Genomic DNA, 21,756 nt, shown 5'->3' on the forward strand with positions numbered 1-21,756 from the left:
TAATTTAAAAGAAAATGATTTACATCTTCAATCTGAATCACATTTTCAGTGATGATTTCTCTCAATTATTTGTTACGTCAAAATAGCGCACATATAAAATTATAAACCCAAAGCCCCCTGTGAAACTATGGAATAAAATGGCATGGGAGAATAATAATGATATTATTCATTATTTATTATTATTATTATTTATAATAATAATAATAATAATTATTATTATTATTATTATTATTATTATTATTATTATTATTATTATTATTATTAATATTATTATTATTATTATTATTATTTGTTTTTCTCTATGAATGATCAGGTTCTACAGCAGATACTGAGACAGATGCACTGGTGATTTGTGTATGATGTGTTTAATCAACAATGTAAAGCAAGCGTGTTTACTGATTCAAAAGCTTTTATTAATAATTCAAAGCAGGACATTGCAGTGATCCACACACTTAACACATATTTAGGTGATAATTAAGAAGAAGAGCTGAGTTAAACTGAGGAGTGTGTGAGCTCACATGTTAATAACACAAATGAAATGATGAGAGAGGATGATTTGAGCAGTAAAGGCCACATGTACCACACAGTGAAGCAGTAGAAGGTGAGCTGAGTAAAGTGTGTGTGATCTCACAGCTCTGAGCACTGCTCTGTGTTCACTGTGCTCACCACAGTAGGTTGGTTGTCTTTGGAGGCCTCACAGGTCACCACCTTGTTCCTCCACTGCTCCCGGTGGAGGCTCAGTGTGCTGCTCCAGCTGTAGAAGCCGTCAGCGTTCAGAACGGAGGTGCTGCTGCTTTCCCCGAGCTCCAGCTGCTGCCATCAACCTTCCAGCTCAACTTCCAGTCCGAGGGGAAGCCCTTGTAGGCCACACACATGAGTGTGACCTTCTCCTGCTGCAGCTCCACACTGGAGGGCAGCACCGTCACACTGGGCTGGGTGACACCTACACACACACACAGAGGTGAGACAGGAATGGACAGCTGTCAGTCACTCAGGCTTTGTTTCAGCTCACTGTGTGTGTTTCACTTCCTTTATATCTTACAGAGCAGAACTGAGATCAGTGGAGCATCACAAACGTTTCACATTCAATTCTAATACTTTTACATCTTACAGCTATAATGATTTATATTATTGTGAACATTTGTACATCAAGTTCAAATTTAATTGTACTGTACCTTCAATAATAAGAAATATTAATAATATTTCATAATGTAATTAAACAGCATTCAAATTAATACATATTTATAATTTAAATAAATTCATTCTAGCCTTCAGGTCATCTGTTCATACAGTCAGAGTCTCTGAGATATTAAATGTAGTTATAATAATTGAGTGAAACACTGTGACTAATTTGCACAAACAATAATATATGTTTTGGTAGTAAATTTAATGTAAATTAAAGTGAACTATTAGTGCTATGGTCAGATACGTTTTGTGAAACATCTAAAATAAGAGAAATTTGAGAAACAGAATGACTTCATCCTGACATCACATTTCATTAAAGGGAATTTGAACACAAAACCTATGGACTATAATCTTTACATTTTTTATGAAGAATCTGAACACACTCCATTTCAGTAATTAATAAACAGGTAACTTACGGCCCACAGACAGTTTGGTTCCTCCACCAAAAGTCACCCACAGTGATACATTCCTATGAAGCCGTCATACAAAACCTCTGTCACACTACAGTGAACACACACACACACAAACAGACACACAAACACACACACACACACAGAGTTAACTAATTGTGGTTAAATTTGCAGAACACAACTGTATGATCAATGGTTTTTATTTATTAGTTAGTTAGATCATTAGTTGTCCCTACCTCCTGAAAATTTCTAAGAAATGAAACAAATCTTTAAACTTCTCTCTCCATTTCACTAATTTATGCATCTTAGACCTGTTTAGTAAATCTCCATATGACTCTAGAAACAAAATTCACACAATATCTCTGTAGCAGTTTGAGAATGACAGTAAGATTGTTGGAATGTGGTAAAGGTGTTTCCATACTTAGAGGACACTTTGTATTGGCAGCACATGCTTCAGTGCTCTGGGAGTGTTTATAGCGCTGTGACTTTAACACTTCATGACTGAGAGCTGCTGCTACAGCAACTTCACCCACAGCTACCATGACTTTCATCCCGTCTTCATCTGGACACTGATCCTCTGGACTCAAGGTCAGACACTGCTTCATATTTTATCTCTACAATGATCTGTTCATACTAATACACTTATTGTTTCTATTAGAATATTTCAGTTTCATGCTGCGTTATTGTGTATTTTTCAGAATGCAGAGGTCAAGCCACAGTAACTCAGACTCCTGCAGTGAAATCTGCTCTTCCAGGAGAAACAGTCACCATCAACTGTAGAACCAGTCCGGCAGTCTACAGAGACTCAAATGGTGACTGGCTACACTGGTATCAGCAGAAACCTGGAGAAGCTCCTAAACTCCTGGTTAAGCTCGCAAATCAGCGAGAGTCAGGTATTCCAGCTCGCTTCAGTGGCAGTGGATCTGGATCTGATTTCACTCTGACCATCAGTGGAGTCCAGACTGAAGATGCAGGAGATTACTACTGTCAGAGTGTACATTACATCAGTAATATCTGGTCGTATCACAGTGTTATAGAGTCGTACAAAAACCTCCCTCAGTCAGATTGTAGAGAGACTGAACTGCTGCAGCTGGGAGAGACTGCAGGTGCTGAGTTGGAGGATGTGATACGACACAATGGCACTCTGTGGAGGAGAGGAACCACACCACACTAACTCACAACTCACATTAGAGATCTCTCAATAATCATCACAGCACACTGCACACAGTCCATCATATCCACTACTTTTGTAGTTTTCTACAGAGATGGTGCTCACTGTCACAATATCATAATTTTACTAATATCAAGTATCTGATTATCAAATTCATTTCTGTTTTGTATGATTCCCCACACATTTACTCCATCTAAACTATCCTGCTCACAAAGACTGGTTTTCATACAGTTTTTGTGTGCATCTTTTCTTGCAGGCATGGGTCTTGTAGCAAAATCCAATTACACCTCATGAAAACACATTCCAACTTAATGGTCAGGTTTCCATTTTTCTTGATATTGTCTTACTAATAAGTGTTAGTTTTGTACTGATGTTTGGACACACTGACTCACTGTGGTGTTTAACTCCAGAGTATCAGAAAATATGAAAGGTAAAATTAATTCTCATCATAATCTATGGTTAGGGTTAGGGTAACTGTAAGAATCCTGGATAAGTTAAATTAATGAACAAAAAAACGATGTTAATTTGTGTATATAGTCCTCAGCTTATGTCTAGTCTGGGCTAGAAGGACATCAGTCTCAGCTGCATGTCTTCATAGAATTCTGTGTTAATGTTGGTTGTGTTCTTGCTTGATAAAAGTTAAAAATAATAATTTTTAAGCAATTTTCTAGACATACACCAAAATGTCTATTTCAGAAAGAGAGGTGTTTTGGTCTTAAAGATGTTTGATGAGTTCAGAGGACGAGGTTTGAGACACCACCTCTCATCTATTTACATTACTTTTCTATCATGTTTACTCCATCAGTTCACATCAATCAGTTCACTACATGCTGGTTGCAGTGGAGCTCCAACAGTCCCATTCCTGATTGATGGACTTTCCTGGTGTTGATGTTTCAGGGTCTGGTTCATGTCTTTTTATGCTTGGGTCAGGCACAGTGTCCTTCAGTCTGTTGGCTTGTCTCAGTGGTGAAGGACTTTACTCTGCTCTGGTCCTTCAGCTCTCTGTAGTGCTGCTGTTCTCTGCAGTCTGATCACCTCATGACTACAGCCTCATGGTGTGGAGTTTGGGGTGGTGTTGCTCACTGACACTGTGACCAACTGAATCATTTAGAGATTTATTCACAGAAACAGAGGACCCAACTAACCATTCTGAAGTTGTGGGAATTCCACTAACCAAATAAAAATTACTCTTAATATTGTTAGAAAAATTATATTTTAGTAAAATATAATAATCTACAGAGATATAATCATGGTTAAAAAGGTTTAATTTCCATAACCATCGTGTCAGTATTTGACTATTAGATGGGGCTTGGAAAGTATCATAAGCATTTGTATAATTTAATTTAAAAGAAAATGATTTACATCTTCAATCTGAATCACATTTTCAGTGATGATTTCTCTCAATTATTTGTTACGTCAAAATAGCGCACATATAAAATTATAAACCCAAAGTCCCCTGTGAAAGTATGGAATGAAATGGCATGGGAGAATAATAATGATATTATTTATTATTTATTATTATTATTATTATTTATAATAATAATAATAATAATAATAATAATAATAATAATAATAATAATAATAATTATTATTATTATTATTATTATTATTATTATTATTATTATTATTATTATTATTATTATTATTATTATTATTATTATTATTATTATTTGTTTTTCTCATGAATGATCAGGTTCTACAGCAGATACTGAGACAGATGCATTGGTGATTTGTGTATGATGTGTTTAATCAACAATGTAAAGCAAGCGTGTTTACTGATTCAAAAGCTTTTATTAATAATTCAGAGCAGGACATTGCAGTGATCCACACACTTAACACATATTTAGGTGATAATTAAGAAGAAGAGCTGAGTTAAACTGAGGAGTGTGTGAGCTCACATGTTAATAACACAAATGAAATGATGAGAGAGGATGATTTGAGCAGTAAAGGCCACATGTACCACACAGTGAAGCAGTAGAAGGTGAGCTGAGTAAAGTGTGTGTGATCTCACAGCTCTGAGCACTGCTCTGTGTTCACTGTGCTCACCACAGTAGGTTGGTTGTCTTTGGAGGCCTCACAGGTCACCACCTTGTTCCTCCACTGCTCCCGGTGGAGGCTCAGTGTGCTGCTCCAGCTGTAGAGGCCGCCAGCTGCTCAGAACGGAGGTGCTGCTGCTTTCCCCGAGCTCCAGCTGCTGCCATCAACCTTCCAGCTCACCTTCCAGTCCGAGGGGAAGCCCTTGTAGGCCACACACATGAGTGTGACCTTCTCCTGCTGCAGCTCCACACTGGAGGGGGGCAGCACCGTCACACTGGGCTGGGTGACACCTACACACACACACACAGAGGTGAGACAGGAATGGACAGCTGTCAGTCACTCAGGCTTTGTTTCAGCTCACTGTGTGTGTTTCACTTCCCTTTATATCTTACAGAGCAGAACTGAGATCAGTGGAGCATCACAAACGTTTCACATTCAATTTTAATACTTTTTCATCTTACAGCTATAATGATTTATATTATTGTGAACATTTGTACATCAAGTTCAAATTTAATTGTACTGTACATTTAATAATAAGAAATATTAAACCTATTTTATAATGTGATTAAACAGCATTTAAATTAAAACATTTATAATTTAAATAAATTCGTGCTAAACTTCAGGGCATCTGTTCATACAGTCAGAGTCTCTGAGATATTAAATGTAGTTAGAATTATTCAATGAAACACTAACATTTTAATATATTAAAATGAACTATTAGTACTATAGTCAGATACATTTTGTGAAACCTCTAAAATAAGAGAAATTTGAGAAACAAAGCGACTTTTATACAAACATCACATTTAATTAAAGGGAATTTGAAGACAAAAAAAACCTATGGACTATAACCTTTACACTTTTTTTCATGAAGAATCTGAACACACTCCATTTCAGTAATTAATAAACAGGTTACTTACGGCCTACAGACAGTTTGGTTCCTCCACCAAAAGTCAACCACAGTGATACATTCCTATGAAGCCGTCATACAAAAACCTCTGTCACACTACAGTGAACACACACACACACACACACACAAACAGACACACACACACACACACACACACACAAACAAACAGAATGAATTAATCTCCGAGAAATGAAACAAAACAATTTAAAACTTCTCTTAATAATTCATTTATTTATGTTTCTTAGACCTGAACATATTTTCCAGAAAATCTCCTTCTGACTCCAGAAGTAAAATTCACACAATAACTCTGTAGTAGTGTGAGAATGACAGTAAGATTGTTGGAATGTGGTAAAGGTGTTTCCATACTTAGAGGACACTTTGCATTGGCAGCACATGCTTCAGTGCTCTGGGAGTGTTTATAGCGCTGTGACTTTAACACTTCATGACTGAGAGCTGCTGCTAAAGCAACTTCACCCACAGCTACCATGACTTTCATCCCCGTGTTCATCTGGACACTGATCCTCTGGACTCAAGGTCAGACACTGCTTCATATTTTATCTCTACAATGATCTGTTCATACTAATACACTTATTGTTTCTATTAGAATATTTCAGTTTCATGCTGCATTATTGTGTATTTTTCAGAATGCAGAGGTCAAGCCACAGTAACTCAGACTCCTGCAGTGAAATCTGCTCTTCCAGGAGAAACAGTCACCATCAACTGTAGAACTAATCCCCAGGTGTACCAAGGCTGGAGTAATCAACCTTTACACTGGTATCAACAGAAACCTGGAGAAGCTCCTAAACTCCTGATTAAGATCGCCAAATCAGCGAGAGTCAGGTATTCCAGCTCGTTTCAGTGGCAGTGGATCTGGATCTGATTTCACTCTGACCATCAGTGGAGTCCAGACTGAAGATGCAGGAGATTACTACTGTCAGAGTTTCCATTACATCAGTAGCACCAACCTGTTCACACAGTGTTATAGAGTCGTACAAAAACCTCCCTCAGTCAGATTGTAGAGAGACTGAACTGCTGCAGCTGGGAGTGACTGCAGGTGCTGAGTTGGAGGATGTGATACGACACAATGATACTCTGTGGAGGAGAGGAACCACATCACACTAACTCACAACTCACATTAGAGATCTCTCAATAATCAACACAGTACACTGAACACAGTCCATCACAACCAACAGTTTAACATAAATAGTTCTGTAGTTTTCTATTCATTAAAACTCTATCACTAATCCTACCCTCAGTACATTCTCTAATTCTGACCCAGAATCAATCCCAGTTCTTAATCTGGTCTCAGCCTCAGTCTCTGTCTTGTGCCTGTTTCAGGTTACACTCTGGTCCTGATCTGGACTCTGACTCAGTCACTGGTGTAACTCCTCTTGACCCTGAACCTGATGTTCATTCTCTTTATTTCCTAGTGCAGACTGAGACCTGGTTTCCTGCAGAGTATCGCACACCTCTTGTATTGTCTCATCTTAAACAATTTCATTCTTTCAATGCTCAGTAGCTTAATGCTACTGAGAATGAGATTATTATAGGCCTATCGAATATAAAGTTTAGTACCACACGTTATCAGTCCAAGTTGTGGGATCACTGGCACCATTGTATTTTTTAACACAGTGATTTACTTTTTTTTTCTTCTGTGTGTGTTTTTAAATATTTGACCTTGAGTTAATTTATTGACTGATCCTCTGGACTCAAGGTCAGACACTGCTTCATATTTTATCTCTACAATAAACTCTTCATAATAATACACTTATTGTTTCTATTAGAATATTTCAGTTTCATGCTGCGTTATTGTGTATTTTTCAGAATGCAGAGGTCAAGCCACAGTAACTCAGACTCCTGCAGTGAAATCTGCTCTTCCAGGAGAAACAGTCACCATCAACTGTAGAACCAGTCCGGCAGTGTATCATCACAGCTCATATGGTCACTACTTACACTGGCATCTGTCACATAACGGTGGCGTCAACAAGGCAAGATCAGACCCAAAGTGCAGCCCGGATAGCAGCCAGTCAGGATAATATACTTTGAAACACTGGGGAAAAACTCAACACAAAATAAAATCCAACATTGTTTTTGTGGGGTTTTTTAGTCTTTCTTTCTTCTGTTCTAACAGAGTTTTGAAACTTTTACCTCACTAACACAAGTCAGTATTCATGAAATGTTACCGATAATTTGCTGTTAATTATTTTTTTCTCATTAAATTTTCTCTTTGAATGGAAAACTGCTTTGTAGGGGTGTATTAATGCATCGCAATGCAAAAATGCGGTAATGTGCATTGTGTGATTTTATTTAGTGGAAATCAGCATTCTGTTAATAATGCATCTCGTGCAATTGCACTGTTTGAACACCAGAGATCACAATCTGTGCAAAAGCACAAATTCTGTAGTGTGCACTAATCACATGATCAGAGTCTACACTATTACAGGAAATCATCTGAACTTGTGAAGTGATCGATGGCTTCAGATACAAGTTATACAGCGTATGCATTTATAAACAGGTTATAATAGTTAAAACAAATTTCTCAGTAGCTTTCAGACAAAACCAGCCTTGCACCATGGAGAACATCAGAACCCACAAGAGAGGCAGTTCTGAAAAGGCGGCATTTTAGCCATCTTTGGAGCTCTACTTCTGATTAAACTGACTCCCCAGATGCGGATTTGGAGCTCATTATGGATCATGTATTCTGAATGGTTTCTCTCTGGGTCTTGTTTGTTCTATTTTAAGATGGAATGTATACATTTTTACATTTAAGATACATTTTCTTTACAATATTAAACTTAACAAATAGTAGACAAAAAGGCACATTGTTAGGCATTGTTTTTTTATTCAGATATTAAAAAGGAATCTCTTCAGTCAGTTTTTATGAAACTTCTGTCATTGAAATCTTGTGTTGAATCATATTGGATCAAATCGTGGAAGATGTGTCCTTACACTCCCACGATGTATTGTTGCCAACAGCAAGGAAATGGTCAGATCTTGTTAAATAGTTTTCTAATTTAAATAAAAACCAACAGTGAACACCTTCCACAATGAGAAGTAAATATGTTGACAGATTTTGTGCAACCAGTAAACATTTACTATGAAGTTGCTTTGAGAAAGTAGAAAGCATATAGTACTGTATCTCTGTTATAATGCTTCATTTAACAAGGAAAGCACCTTAAATACAATTTCCAAGAATTTTATTTTCATCCTACTGGTTTCAGTTCTGTTTGTAACGTGTCTGTAGTGAAAATGCTTTTTTTTGCATTCAAACCCCATGCTTCAGTGCTCTGGGAGTGTTTATAGCGCTGTGACTTTAACACTTCATGACTGAGAGCTGCTGCTACAGCAACTTCACCCACAGCTACCATGACTTTCATCCCCGTCTTCATCTGGACACTGATCCTCTGGACTCAAGGTCAGACACTGCTTCATATTTTATCTCTACAATGATCTGTTCATACTAATACACTTATTGTTTCTATTAGAATATTTCAGTTTCATGCTGCGTTATTGTGTATTTTTCAGAATGCAGAGGTCAAGCCACAGTAACTCAGACTCCTGCAGTGAAATCTGCTCTTCCAGGAGAAACAGTCACTATCAACTGTAGAACCAGTCAGGCAGTGTATACAGACTCATATGGTGACCGTTTACACTGGTATCAGCAGAAACCTGGAGAAGCTCCTAAATTCCTGATTAAGATCATAAATCAGCGACAGTCAGGTATTCCAGCTCGTTTCAGTGGCAGTGGATCTGGATCTGATTTCACTCTGACCATCAGTGGAGTCCAGACATACTGTTTGTTGTTGTCATACTGAATGGTGAAATTCCTCTTTATCTTGAATGTTGAGATATTCATGATTCCCTCCACCCAGATTAAATCCCCGGTTCCAGCTGATGAAAAGCCGCCACAAAGTATGATGCTGCAGCCAACATGCTTCACTGTGGGGATGTCGTTCTTTTGGTGATCTGCTGTGGGTTTGTTTTTTTCACAAACCATATCAATATTTTTGGTCTTAGATCTCACAAGACATTATTTCACCTGGATCAGGATAATGGATATATTTTTGCTGATAACTTAATTTATATATAAAGAATTCAGGAGATTGATGTCACATGTAGAGCTCAAAAAGACATTACTGCAGTGATTTTAATGCTGTTGCAGGCATTTTGTTTAATATTAATCTTGATTGATATTTTTCAACAATGAGATCACATACCTACTTTTTATAAACTTTGGCTTTGGCACCTGGGAGTGACTGCAGGTGCTGAGTTGGAGGATGTAATACGACACAATGACACTCTGTGGAGGAGAGGAACGACACCACACTAACTCACAACTCACATTAGAGATCTCTCAATAATCATCACACCTCACAGCACACAGTCCATCACATTCAGTACATTTGTAGTTTTCTACAGTCATGGTGCTTACTGTTACGTCTGTTCTCTCTGACCCCCCATCCACACCCACACACCTACTCCTAAACTAACCTGGTCACCCTAGTCCTGTGTTGTCTTATGTAGCTCTGTTTCTTTATATAGCACCAGAGTCCTGGAGTAACACTGTTACACTGTAACTCAGACTCCTGCAGTGAAATCTGCTCTTCCAGGAGAAACAGTCACCATCAACTGTAGAACCAGTCAGGCAGTGTATTATCATAGTTCATATGGTCACTACTTACACTGGTATCAGCAGAAACCTGGAGAAGCTCCTAAACTCCTGATTAAGTTTGCAAATCAGCGAGAGTCAGGTATTCCAGCTCGTTTCAGTGGCAGTGGATCTGGATCTGATTTCACTCTGACCATCAGTGGAGTCCAGACTGAAGATGCAGGAGATTACTACTGTCAGAGTGAACATTACATCAGTAGTATCTGGTCGTACCACAGTGTTATAGAGTCGTACAAAAACCTCCCTCAGTCAGATTGTAGAGAGACTGAACTGCTGCAGCTGGGAGAGACTGCAGGTGCTGAGTTGGAGGATGTGATACGACACAATGACACTCTGTGGAGGAGAGGAACCACACCACACTAACTCACAACTCACATTAGAAGATGGAATGGTGACTCTGACAGTAGTAATCTCCTGCATCTTCAGGCTGGATTACACTGATTATCAGAGTGAAATCATTAAAGTTGACATATTTAATCAGAACTTTAACAGCTTCTCCAGGTTTCTGGATAAATGGTGCAGAATTCATCCAAATATGAGTACTGGTCCTGAAGCATTCAAAATGCCAGTTAAATAATTATTTACACTCTTTGCATTTTTCAATATTTTGTAGTGTTTCAACCTGGAACTGAAATGCACAAAATGCACTGGGACTAAATCTCATTAAGCAACACAAAATATCCCATAAGAGTGAAGATTAAGGGAAAATCAATAGTTTGCAACTTTTATAAATCAAATTTTTTTTAAATGTTGTGATTGTATGAATATTCACCGTTGTTGCTGTTTTAGACCAAACACATTCAGTAGAAATTAAGACTACACACCCCTGTTAATTTTTTTTTTTTTTTTTTTGTAAAAATATTAAACCAGATCATTTTAGGAAGAATTAAAATAAAACATGTACAATAACCTGGTTGCATAAATGTGCATAGCCCTACACTAACACAGTTAAAACCTTTAGATTTTTTCACTTCATTCAATCTTCTTAGGCAAGAATCAATAAATTTAGTGCTTAATCTTGATTTAGTGATATATTGCTATTCTTCTTTAGAAAAGAGTTTTAACTCTGTCAAATTGTCTGGACACTTCCATTGTTCAGCCCTCTTCAGGTCAAAGCACAGACTTTCATAGAGATCTAGATCAGGACTCTGACGGAGTGTAACGTCTGGGACCCCTGCCCTATGCGGGGCTCGCCCCCGGACGCCCGTGGTGTGTGTGCGCACGCCAGCACACGGTGTAATGAGACCCATGCGCAGGATTCAGCGAAGCACTGCTTTTATTACATTTAAGACGCGACATAGGGAAACAAACGTAACACTAGACATGGCGTGGTTAACTAAACTAAACTAAACAAAACAAAACCTAGACCTTAGCTTGGACATGGAACCTAGCAAACAAAACCCCAACAGAAACCACGGTACAGATAACAATCATGGACAAGGACACAAACACAAGGATCCCTATTTATAGGGGTAGACATTAGGGCTAATGGGATACAGGTGACATAATCAGGATAGGAACAATAGGAAGGGCGTAACAAAAGACACACAAAGAAGCAGGCTTCCAAGGTTCACCTGCCAGCGCCCTCTCTGGGCCTGGCAGGGAGCTGTCCAGCTGTTCCTGACACAGAGTCATCCCAAAGCCGCAGATCTTTTTTGTAAAGCCATTCCTCTGTTGATTTGGAGGTGCGATTTGGGTTGTTGTCATACTGAATGCTGAAATTCCTCTTTATCTTGAATGTTGAGATATTCATGATTCCCTCCACCCAGATTAAATCCCCGGTTCCAGCTGATGAAAAGCCGCCACAAAGTATGATGCTGCAGCCAACATGCTTCACTGTGGGGATGTCGTTCTTTTGGTGATCTGCTGTGGGTTTGTTTTTTTCACAAACCATATCAATATCTTTTGGTCTTAGATCTCACAAGACATTATTTCACCTGGATCAGGATAATGGATATATTTTTGTTGATAACTTAATTTATATATAAAGAATTCAGGAGATTGATGTCACATGTAGAGCACAAAAAGACATTACTGCAGTGATTTTAATGCTGTTGCAGTCCTGTTGTTTAATATTAATCTTCATTGATATTTTTCAACAATGAGATAATAAAAATACTTTTTATTATCTTTGGCTTTTGCACATGGGAGCGACTGCAGGTGCTGAGTTGGAGGATGTGATACGACACAATGACACTCTGTGGAGGAGAGGAACCACACCACACTAACTCACAACTCACATTAGAGATCTCTCAATAATCATCACAGCACACTGCACACAGTCCATCACCTTCAGTACATTTGTAGTTTTCTACAGTCATGGTGCTTACTGTTACGTCTGTTCTCTCTGACCCCCCACCCACACCCACACACCTACTCCTAAACTAACCTGGTCACCCTAGTCCTGTGTTGTCTTATGTAGCTCTGTTTCTTTATATAGCACCAGGGTCCTGGAGTAACACTGTTACACTTCACTGGGTACTGTGTTAGCTATGAATGGTCAAAATTATTCCACAATGAGAAATGGATATGTTGATAGATTTTGTGCAAACTGTTAATATGAAGTTTTATGGTACTGTATCTTTATTCAAAATGATGTAGGAAAGTACCTTAAATACAAATTCTGAGAACCATTTGTTCAGTCTGCTAGTTTCAGTTCTGTATGTAACATGTCTGTGATTAAAAAGCTTTTTTTTTTCTTCTTCATTTTCTATGCTTCAGTGCTCTGGGAGTGTTTATAGCGCTGTGACTTTAACACTTCATGACTGAGAGCTGCTGCTACAGCAACTTCACCCACAGCTACCATGACTTTCATCCCCGTCTTCATCTGGACACTGATCCTCTGGACTCAAGGTCAGACACTGCTTCATATTTTATCTCTACAATGATCTGTTCATACTAATACACTTATTGTTTCTATTAGAATATTTCAGTTTCATGCTGCGTTATTGTGTATTTTTCAGAATGCAGAGGTCAAGCCACAGTAACTCAGACTCCTGCAGTGAAATCTGCTCTTCCAGGAGAAACAGTCACCATCAACTGTAGAACCAGTCCGGCAGTGTATACAGACTCAAACGGTGAGCGTTTAGCCTGGTATCAGCAGAAACCTGGAGAAGCTCCTAAACTCCTGATTAAGCTCGCAAATCAGCGAGAGTCAGGTATTCCAGCTCGTTTCAGTGGCAGTGGATCTGGATCTGATTTCACTCTGACCATCAGTGGAGTCCAGACTGAAGATGCAGGAGATTACTACTGTCAGAGTGAACATTACATCAGTAGTATCTGGTCGTACCACAGTGTTATATAGTCGTACAAAAACCTCCCTCAGTCAGATTGTAGAGAGACTGAACTGCTGCAGCTGGGAGAGACTGCAGGTGCTGAGTTGGAGGATGTGATACAATACAATGACACTCTGAGGAGGAGAGGAACCACACCACACTAACTCACAACTCACTTTACTAACTCACATTAGAGATCATCACAGCACACTGCACAGAGTCCATCAGATCAAACAGTTTAAGATAAATCATTCTGCAGTTTTCCAGATTGTTGTTCTTTTTTATCATAACTCAAACTGTTTGGTGGATCATTTCCCGTTAATTCAGTTTCTATCACTAATCCTATCTTCAGTACATTCTCTAATTCTGACCCAGAATTAATTCCTGTTATTAATCTGGTCTCAGCCTCAGTCTCTGTTTCTGTCTTGTGCCTGTTTCAGGTTACACTTTGGTCCTGATCTGGATTCTGACTCAGTCACTGGTGTAACTCCTCCTGTCCTCACAGACTCTTTCTCAGTGTTTCTGTATAAACCTGGTTTTCAGTAACTTAATTTCCGGGTGCTGACTGAGAATTGGTTTACTGCATAGGATTCAGGGACACTGTGTCTCTCACACTCTTACACACCTCTTGTACTGTCTCATGTTAAACAATTTCATTCTTTTAATGCTGTTTCTGTCAAAAATTAATCTAATCTATCTCTCCTCCTCCTTAGTCATGAGATCTCCCCACTTCCTCTGCCTTTAGACTGAAGCCTCCCTTTAGAAAAGCCTCCTGTCTTCCTGCCTGCTCTTCCTCTTTTGAACTCCTTTAACCTGACCATCAACAGCTGCAAGGGTTTACACGTCCTGGACCTGGTATTCATCCATCCATCACCCATCCCTGCCTTACCTACCACTATCTAGTTTAACCCCTCCCAGACTTCCTGAATGCTCCACTCTTTCTCTTCTTCCTCCATGGTTTTCTTCATCCTCTGGTTCTGCACAGATCTCATGATGTCTGGCAGAAATCTCAACATGGCAGTTCATCATCTAAACTAAATCTCAGACAGATGGCTGCTGTAGATCCCTAGAGAAACTTCCACATATCAGGATGTTGTGCTCTCTGTGTAGAATTCTTGAGTTATACCGTCTGACCTTCTCTCCTCATATTGCATTAAGACTCTTCTCTGACTTGGCCCCCAGGTGGAGGAATGAACTTCCTCTAGCTCAGTGAAAAGCTGAGTCACTGTCTATCTTCAAAGAAAGTCAACTTCCATTTGTGCTGTTGTAGTAACTAATGCTATCTCCTCTAATAGGGATTTAGCTTCATAATATTTTATTGGTCACTGAGGATGTGTTTTTGGAAATTACAAAGCACTTCTACTTCTGTAAAGGTATATACCAAATGCTGGAAGTGTAAATATTCTCAAGACAGAGAGTGGATTATTACTTCCTGTACTGTCTTATGCCTCAGGTCTCCTTCTTGCCTGCTGCAATAATGAATCAGGACACATATAGCATGTAGGTGTGGCTCTAATATAATTAGAGTCCTCCAGTTAATGACCCAGCTTTAGCCATGACTGTAACTATCTGCTTACTAGTTAAGTCATGATTAACTTAGAGCAAACTGTTGTATCTGGGCCATGATGATGCTGATAGAGGCATCACTACATGAAAAAGACTAAATAAAGATTAAAGAAAAAAAAAAAATTGAGCTCTTTCTGTATATCTTATGCTGTATTTCATTTTTATTATTTCTTAAGAATAGTTCTTCCTTTCAGTTCTATTTTCTGGGTTATAATTTGAGGATGTAACTGTTTACATTCTCTGTGTCAATCAGTGTCTTAACCCATATTATGGATTACGACTACAAGTATTAGAAAATCAAAATATGAAAAAAAGCACAAAATGTGTCATTCTAATCAAGGTTGTTATTTTCCAGTAAAACAGAGAAAATATCATTTTAAATGTTTTCTCGAACATCAGTTCATTCTTTAAGTTATTTTATTTGAATGTCAAATATTTTAATAATTTGATGCAAATTCTAAAAATCAGATAAGTAAGAATTGAAATTGTTCCTCCTCACCTGGTTGTATATAAAGAGGCAGATTAAAGAGTGTAACAAACACACACACACACACATTTGCATAAACAGCTCTGAGACCCAGAATAGATCACCACTTTCAGCAGATGTTCATGGTTCTTCAGCTAAACTCACTCAAGCACAACACACAGCGCTGCACTCGACCTGCTGCTGCTGCTTCCGGTCATCTGTTCATATAGTCAGAGTCTCTGAGATATTAAATGTAGTTAGAATAATTCATTGAAACACTGTTACACTAATTTTTTACAAACAACGATAAATGTGTTGGTCGTACATTTAATGTAAATAAAAATGAACTATTAGTACTATAGTCAGATACATTTTGTGAAACCTCGAAAAATTATAGAAATTTGAGAAACAAAATGACTTTAATCCAAACCTCACATTTCATTAAAGGGGATTTAAAGACAAAAATAGCCTATGGACTATAAACTTTACAATTTTCATGAAGAATCTGAACACACTCCATTTCATTAATTAATAAACAGGTCCACAGACAGTTTGGTTCCTCCACCAAGTGTACCACAGTGATACATTCCTATGAAGCCATCATACAAAAACCTCTTTTTAATGATTTCTTTATGAGTTAGTTAGATCATTAGTTAGTCCTAACTCCTGAAAATTTCCAAGAAATGAAACAAATCTAAACTTTTCTCTCTAATTTCACTTATTTATGTATGTTATACCTAAAAATATTTTCCATAAATTCTTCATCAGACTCCAGAAGTAAAATTCACACAATATCTCTGTAGTAGTGTGAGAATGACAGTAAGATTGTTGGAATGTGGTAAAGGTGTTTCCATACTTAGAGGACACTTTGCATTGGCAGCACATGCTTCAGTGCTCTGGGAGTGTTTATAGCGCTGTGACTTTAACACTTCATGACTGAGAGCTGCTGCTACAGCAACTTCACCCACAGCTACCATGACTTTCATCCCCGTCTTCATCTGGACACTGATCCTCTGGACTCAAGGTCAGACACTGCTTCATATTTTATCTCTACAATGATCTGTCCATACTAATACACTTATTGTTTCTATTAGAATATTTCAGTTTCATGCTGCGTTATTGTGTATTTTTCAGAATGCAGAGGTCAAGTCACAGTAACTCAGACTCCTGCAGTGAAATCTGCTCTTCCAGGAGAAACAGTCACCATCAACTGTAGAACCAGTCAGGCAGTGTATACAGACTCATACGGTGACCGTTTACACTGGTATCAGCAGAAACCTGGAGAAGCTCCTAAACTCCTGATTAAGTTCGCAAATCAGCGAGAGTCAGGTATTCCAGCTCGTTTCAGTGGCAGTGGATCTGGATCTGATTTCACTCTGACCATCAGTGGAGTCCAGACTGAAGATGCAGGAGATTACTACTGTCAGAGTGCACATTACATCAGTAGTATCTGGTCGTATCACAGTGTTATAGAGTCGTACAAAAACCTCCCTCAGTCAGATTGTAGAGAGACTGAACTGCTGCAGCTGGGAGTGACTGCAGGTGCTGAGTTGGAGGATGTGATACGACACAATGGCACTCTGTGGAGGAGAGGAACCACACCACACTAACTCACAACTCACATTAGAAATCACTCAATAATCATCACAGCACACTGCACACAGTCCATCATATCCACTACGTTTGTAGTAGTTTTCTACAGTCATGGTGTTTACTGTCACAATTGAAAACATCACAGTTTTACAAATCAAATATCTAAATATAAAATTCATTTCTCTTCTATCAGATCCCCCCACACTTTATACATCTAAACTATCCTGCTCACAAAGACATCAAAAACCTGTATGAGTCATGCAGCAAAATCCCATTGCCCTACCTCCTGAAAACACACAACATTACTGCCTCATGGTCAGGTTTCCATTTTTTCCTGATAAGTGCTCGTTTTATACTGATGTTTGGACACACTGACTCACTGTGATGTTTGACTTGAACTCCAGAGTATCAGAAAATGTAAAAGATAAAAATGAATTCTTATCATAATCTGCGGTTAATGGTAGGGTAACTATAACAATCCTAGATAGGTTTGATTTATGAACAAATACATGATGTTCATTTTTGTGTATAAAGTTCTCAGCTTATGAATAGTCTGGGTTGAAGGACACCAGTCTCAGCTACATGTCTTCATAGAATTCTGTGTTAATGTTGGTGGTGATGTTCTTGGTTCTTCAAAAGTAAACCTAATCCACTTCAAGCATTTTCTAGAAGCATAGGCTAAAACAGACACCAAAATATCTTATGTCTTATTTCATTAAGAGAGGTGTTTTACTCTTGAAGATATTTGATGAGGGGTTTGAGACACCACCTCTCATCTATTTCCATTAAATGTCTATCATGTTTACTCCATCAGTTCACATCAATCAGTTCACTACATGCTGGTTGCAGTGGAGCTCCAACAGTCTCATTCCTGAGTGATGGACTTTCTTAGTGTTGATGTTTCAGGGTCTGGTGCATGTCTTTTAGGCGTGGGTCAGGAACAATGTCCTTTGGCCTGTTGGCTTGTGTCAATGGTGAAGGACTTTACTCTGCTCTGGTCCTTCAGCTCTCTGTAGTGCTGCTGTTCTCTGCAGTCTGATCACCTCATGACTACAGCCTCATGGTGTGGAGTTTGGGGTGGTGTTGCTCACTGACACTGTGACCAACTGAATCATTGAGATTTATTCACAAAATCAGAGAACTCCACTAACCATTCTGATGCTGTGGGAATGACAGTAAGATTGGGGGAATGTGGTAAAGGTGTGATTTTAACACTTTATCACTGAAAGCTGCTGCTACAGAAACATCACCCACAGCTACCATGACTTCCATCCCCGTCTTTATCTGGACATTTTAATCTTTACATGGATGACTTATCTAATTGCCTGAATGCTTGTAGAACTGGATGTATGATTGGGAACTGCTTGGTGAACCACATTATGTATGCAGATGATCTTGTGGTTTTTAGCCCTTGTATTTCGGGTCTTCAACAACTTTTAACCATATGTTCTGTTTATGGTCTTGCGCATGACATTCTATATAATAATAATGAGTGTTATGATCATTTGTAGAACTTAGGAGGACAAGAGCCTAAATTTTCCAGTTTTTAAATTGTCTGACAAGGACCTTGCTGTGTGTGCAAAGGTGAAATATCTTGGTCATTTTTTAACTGAGCATATGACAGATGATGAGGACATTGAACGGCAACGTTGCATGCTGTATATGCAGGCTAATATTCTTTTACAGAAGTTTAACTCATGTTCAGACAAAGTGAAGACGTCACTGTTTAAAGCATATTGTACACCTCTCTGTACTGCACATTTGTGGACAAATTATCGAATGTCTAGCTTACAAAGGCTACAAGTTGCTTATAATGATGCACTGAGAATTTTATTAAGGAAACGTAGATGGCATAGTGCAAGTGAAATGTTTGTGAGTGTGGGAGTAAACACATTTAAAGCCGTGTTACGTCATCTAATGTATAAATTTATCTGCCGGGTTAATGCTTCTGAGAATGAGATTATTATGGTCCGAATATAAAGTTTAGTACCACACGGTATCAGTCCAAGTTGTGGGATCACTGGCACCACTGTATTTTTTTAACGCAGTGATTTACATGTTTTTTTTTTGTTGATTATGTCTGTGTTTTTTGTTTTTTCTTCTGTGTGTGTTTTTAAATATTGGACATTGAGTCTGTAATAAAGTTTGATTGATTGATTGATTGACTGATTCATTGATTGATCCTCTGGATGCCAGAATAAAACTTGTTTGTAGCCTACATTAAAATTCAACATTGTTTTTGTGGGGTTTTTTAGTCTTTCTTTCTTCTGTTCTAACAGAGTTTTGAAACTTTTACCTCACTAACACAAGTCAGTATTCATGAAATGTTACTGATAATTTGCTGTTAATTATTTTTTCTCATAAAAAGCCCTTTGGAGAACTGACTAGTAGGGGTGTATTAATGCATCGCAATGCAAAAATGCTATAATGTGCATTGTGTGATTTCATTTCATGGAAATCAGCATTCTGTTAATAATGCATCTCATGCAGTTGCTCTGTTTGAACACCAGAGATCACAATCTGTGCAAAACCTCAAATCTATAGCGTGCACTAGTCACATGATCAGAGTCTACACTATTACAGGAAATCATCTGAACTTGTGAAGTGATCGATGGCTTCAGATACAAGTTATACAGCTTTTATAAACAGGTTATAACAGTTAAACTTCTCAGTAGCTTTCAGACAAATCAGCCTCACACTGTAGGGGAACATAAGTATTCAAGAGGGAGGCAGTTCTGAAAAGGCGGCATTTTAGCCATCTTTGGAGCTCTACTTCTGATTAAACTGACTCCCCAGATGCTGATTTGGAGCTCATTATGGATCATGTATTCTGAATTTTTTCTCTCTGGATCTTGTTTGTTCTCTCAGTTTTAAGAGGGAATGTATACATTTTTATGTTTAAGATACATTTTCTTTACAATATTAAACTTAACAAAGAGTAGACAAAAAGGCACATTGTTAGGCATTGTTTTTTTATTCAGATATTAAAAAGGAATCTCTTCAGTCAGTTTTTATGAAAATTCTGTCATTGAAATCTTGTGTTGAATCATATTGGATCGAATCGTGGAAGATGTGTCCTTACACTCCCACGATGTATTGTTGCCAACAGCAAGGAAATGGTCAGATCTTGTTAAATAGTTTTCTAATTTAAATAAAAACCAACAGTGAACACCTTCCACAATGAGAAGTAAATATGTTGACAGATTTTGTGCAACCAGTAAACATTTACTATGAAGTTGCTTTGAGAAAGTAGAAAGCATATAGTACTGTATCTCTGTTATAATGCTTTATTTAACAAGGAAAGCACCTTAAATACAATTTCTGAGAATTTTATTTTCATCCTACTGGTTTCAGTTCTGTTTGTAACGTGTCTGTAGTGAAAATGCTTTTTTTTGCATTCAAACCCCATGCTTCAGTGCTCTGGGAGTGTTTATAGCGCTGTGACTTTAACACTTCATGACTGAGAGCTGCTGCTACAGCAACTTCACCCACAGCTACCATGACTTTGATCCCCGTCTTCATCTGGACACTGATCCTCTGGACTCAAGGTCAGACACTGCTTCATATTTTATCTCTACAATGATCTGTTCATACTAATACACTTATTGTTTCTATTAGAATATTTCAGTTTCATGCTGCGTTATTGTGTATTTTTCAGAATGCAGAGGTCAAGCCACAGTAACTCAGACTCCTGCAGTGAAATCTGCTCTTCCAGGAGAAACAGTCACCATCAACTGTAGAACTAATCCGGCAGTGTATAATAATAACTATTTACACTGGTATCAGCAGAAACCTGGAGAAGCTCCTAAACTCCTGATTAAGTTTGCAAATCAGCGAGAGTCAGGTATTCCAGCTCGTTTCAGTGGCAGTGGATCTGGATCTGATTTCACTCTGACCATCAGTGGAGTCCAGACTGAAGATGCAGGAGATTACTACTGTCAGAGTGTACATTACATCAGTAATATCTGGTCGTATCACAGTGTTATAGAGTCGTACAAAAACCTCCCTCAGTCAGATTGTAGAGAGACTGAACTGCTGCAGCTGGGAGTGACTGCAGGTGCTGAGTTGGAGGATGTGATACGACACAATGGTACTCTGTGGAGGAGAGGAACCACACCACACTAACTCACAACTCACATTAGAGATCTCTCAATAATCATCACACCACACTGCACACAGTCCATCACATCCACTACTTTTGTAGTTTTCTACAGAGATGGTGCTCACTGTCACAATATCATAATTTTACTAATATCAAGTATCTGATTATCAAATTCATTTCTGTTTTGTATGATTCCCCACACATTTACTCCATCTAAACTATCCTGCTCACAAAGACTGGTTTTCATACAGTTTTGTTTGTGTGCATCTTTTCTTGCAGGCATGGGTCTTGCAGCAAAATCCAATTACACCTCATGAAAACACATTCCAACTTAATGGTCAGGTTTCCATTTTTCTTGATATTGTCTTACTAATA

At 38.3% G+C, this 21,756-nt stretch overlaps 2 pseudogenes and 1 gene segment (V, D, J or C); 2 read left to right on the forward strand and 1 right to left on the reverse strand.

Moving 5' to 3' along the window:
• Positions 1–479: 479 nt before the first annotated feature.
• LOC131364584 (immunoglobulin lambda-1 light chain-like) lies at positions 480–10,908 on the reverse strand (annotated as a pseudogene).
• LOC131364664 (probable non-functional immunoglobulin kappa variable 6D-41) lies at positions 6,174–8,218 on the forward strand (annotated as a pseudogene).
• A 5,747-nt stretch (positions 10,909–16,655) lies between the features above and the next one.
• Positions 16,656–21,698, forward strand: LOC131364585 (immunoglobulin kappa variable 6D-21-like). The segment is given in 3 exon segments: positions 16,656–16,710; positions 16,821–17,189; positions 21,661–21,698. Coding segments are annotated over 3 exon segments (456 nt in total).
• Positions 21,699–21,756: the final 58 nt, after the last annotated feature.

This window comes from Hemibagrus wyckioides, linkage group LG14 (assembly GCF_019097595.1).
Source record: "Hemibagrus wyckioides isolate EC202008001 linkage group LG14, SWU_Hwy_1.0, whole genome shotgun sequence".
Taxonomy (NCBI): domain Eukaryota; kingdom Metazoa; phylum Chordata; class Actinopteri; order Siluriformes; family Bagridae; genus Hemibagrus; species Hemibagrus wyckioides.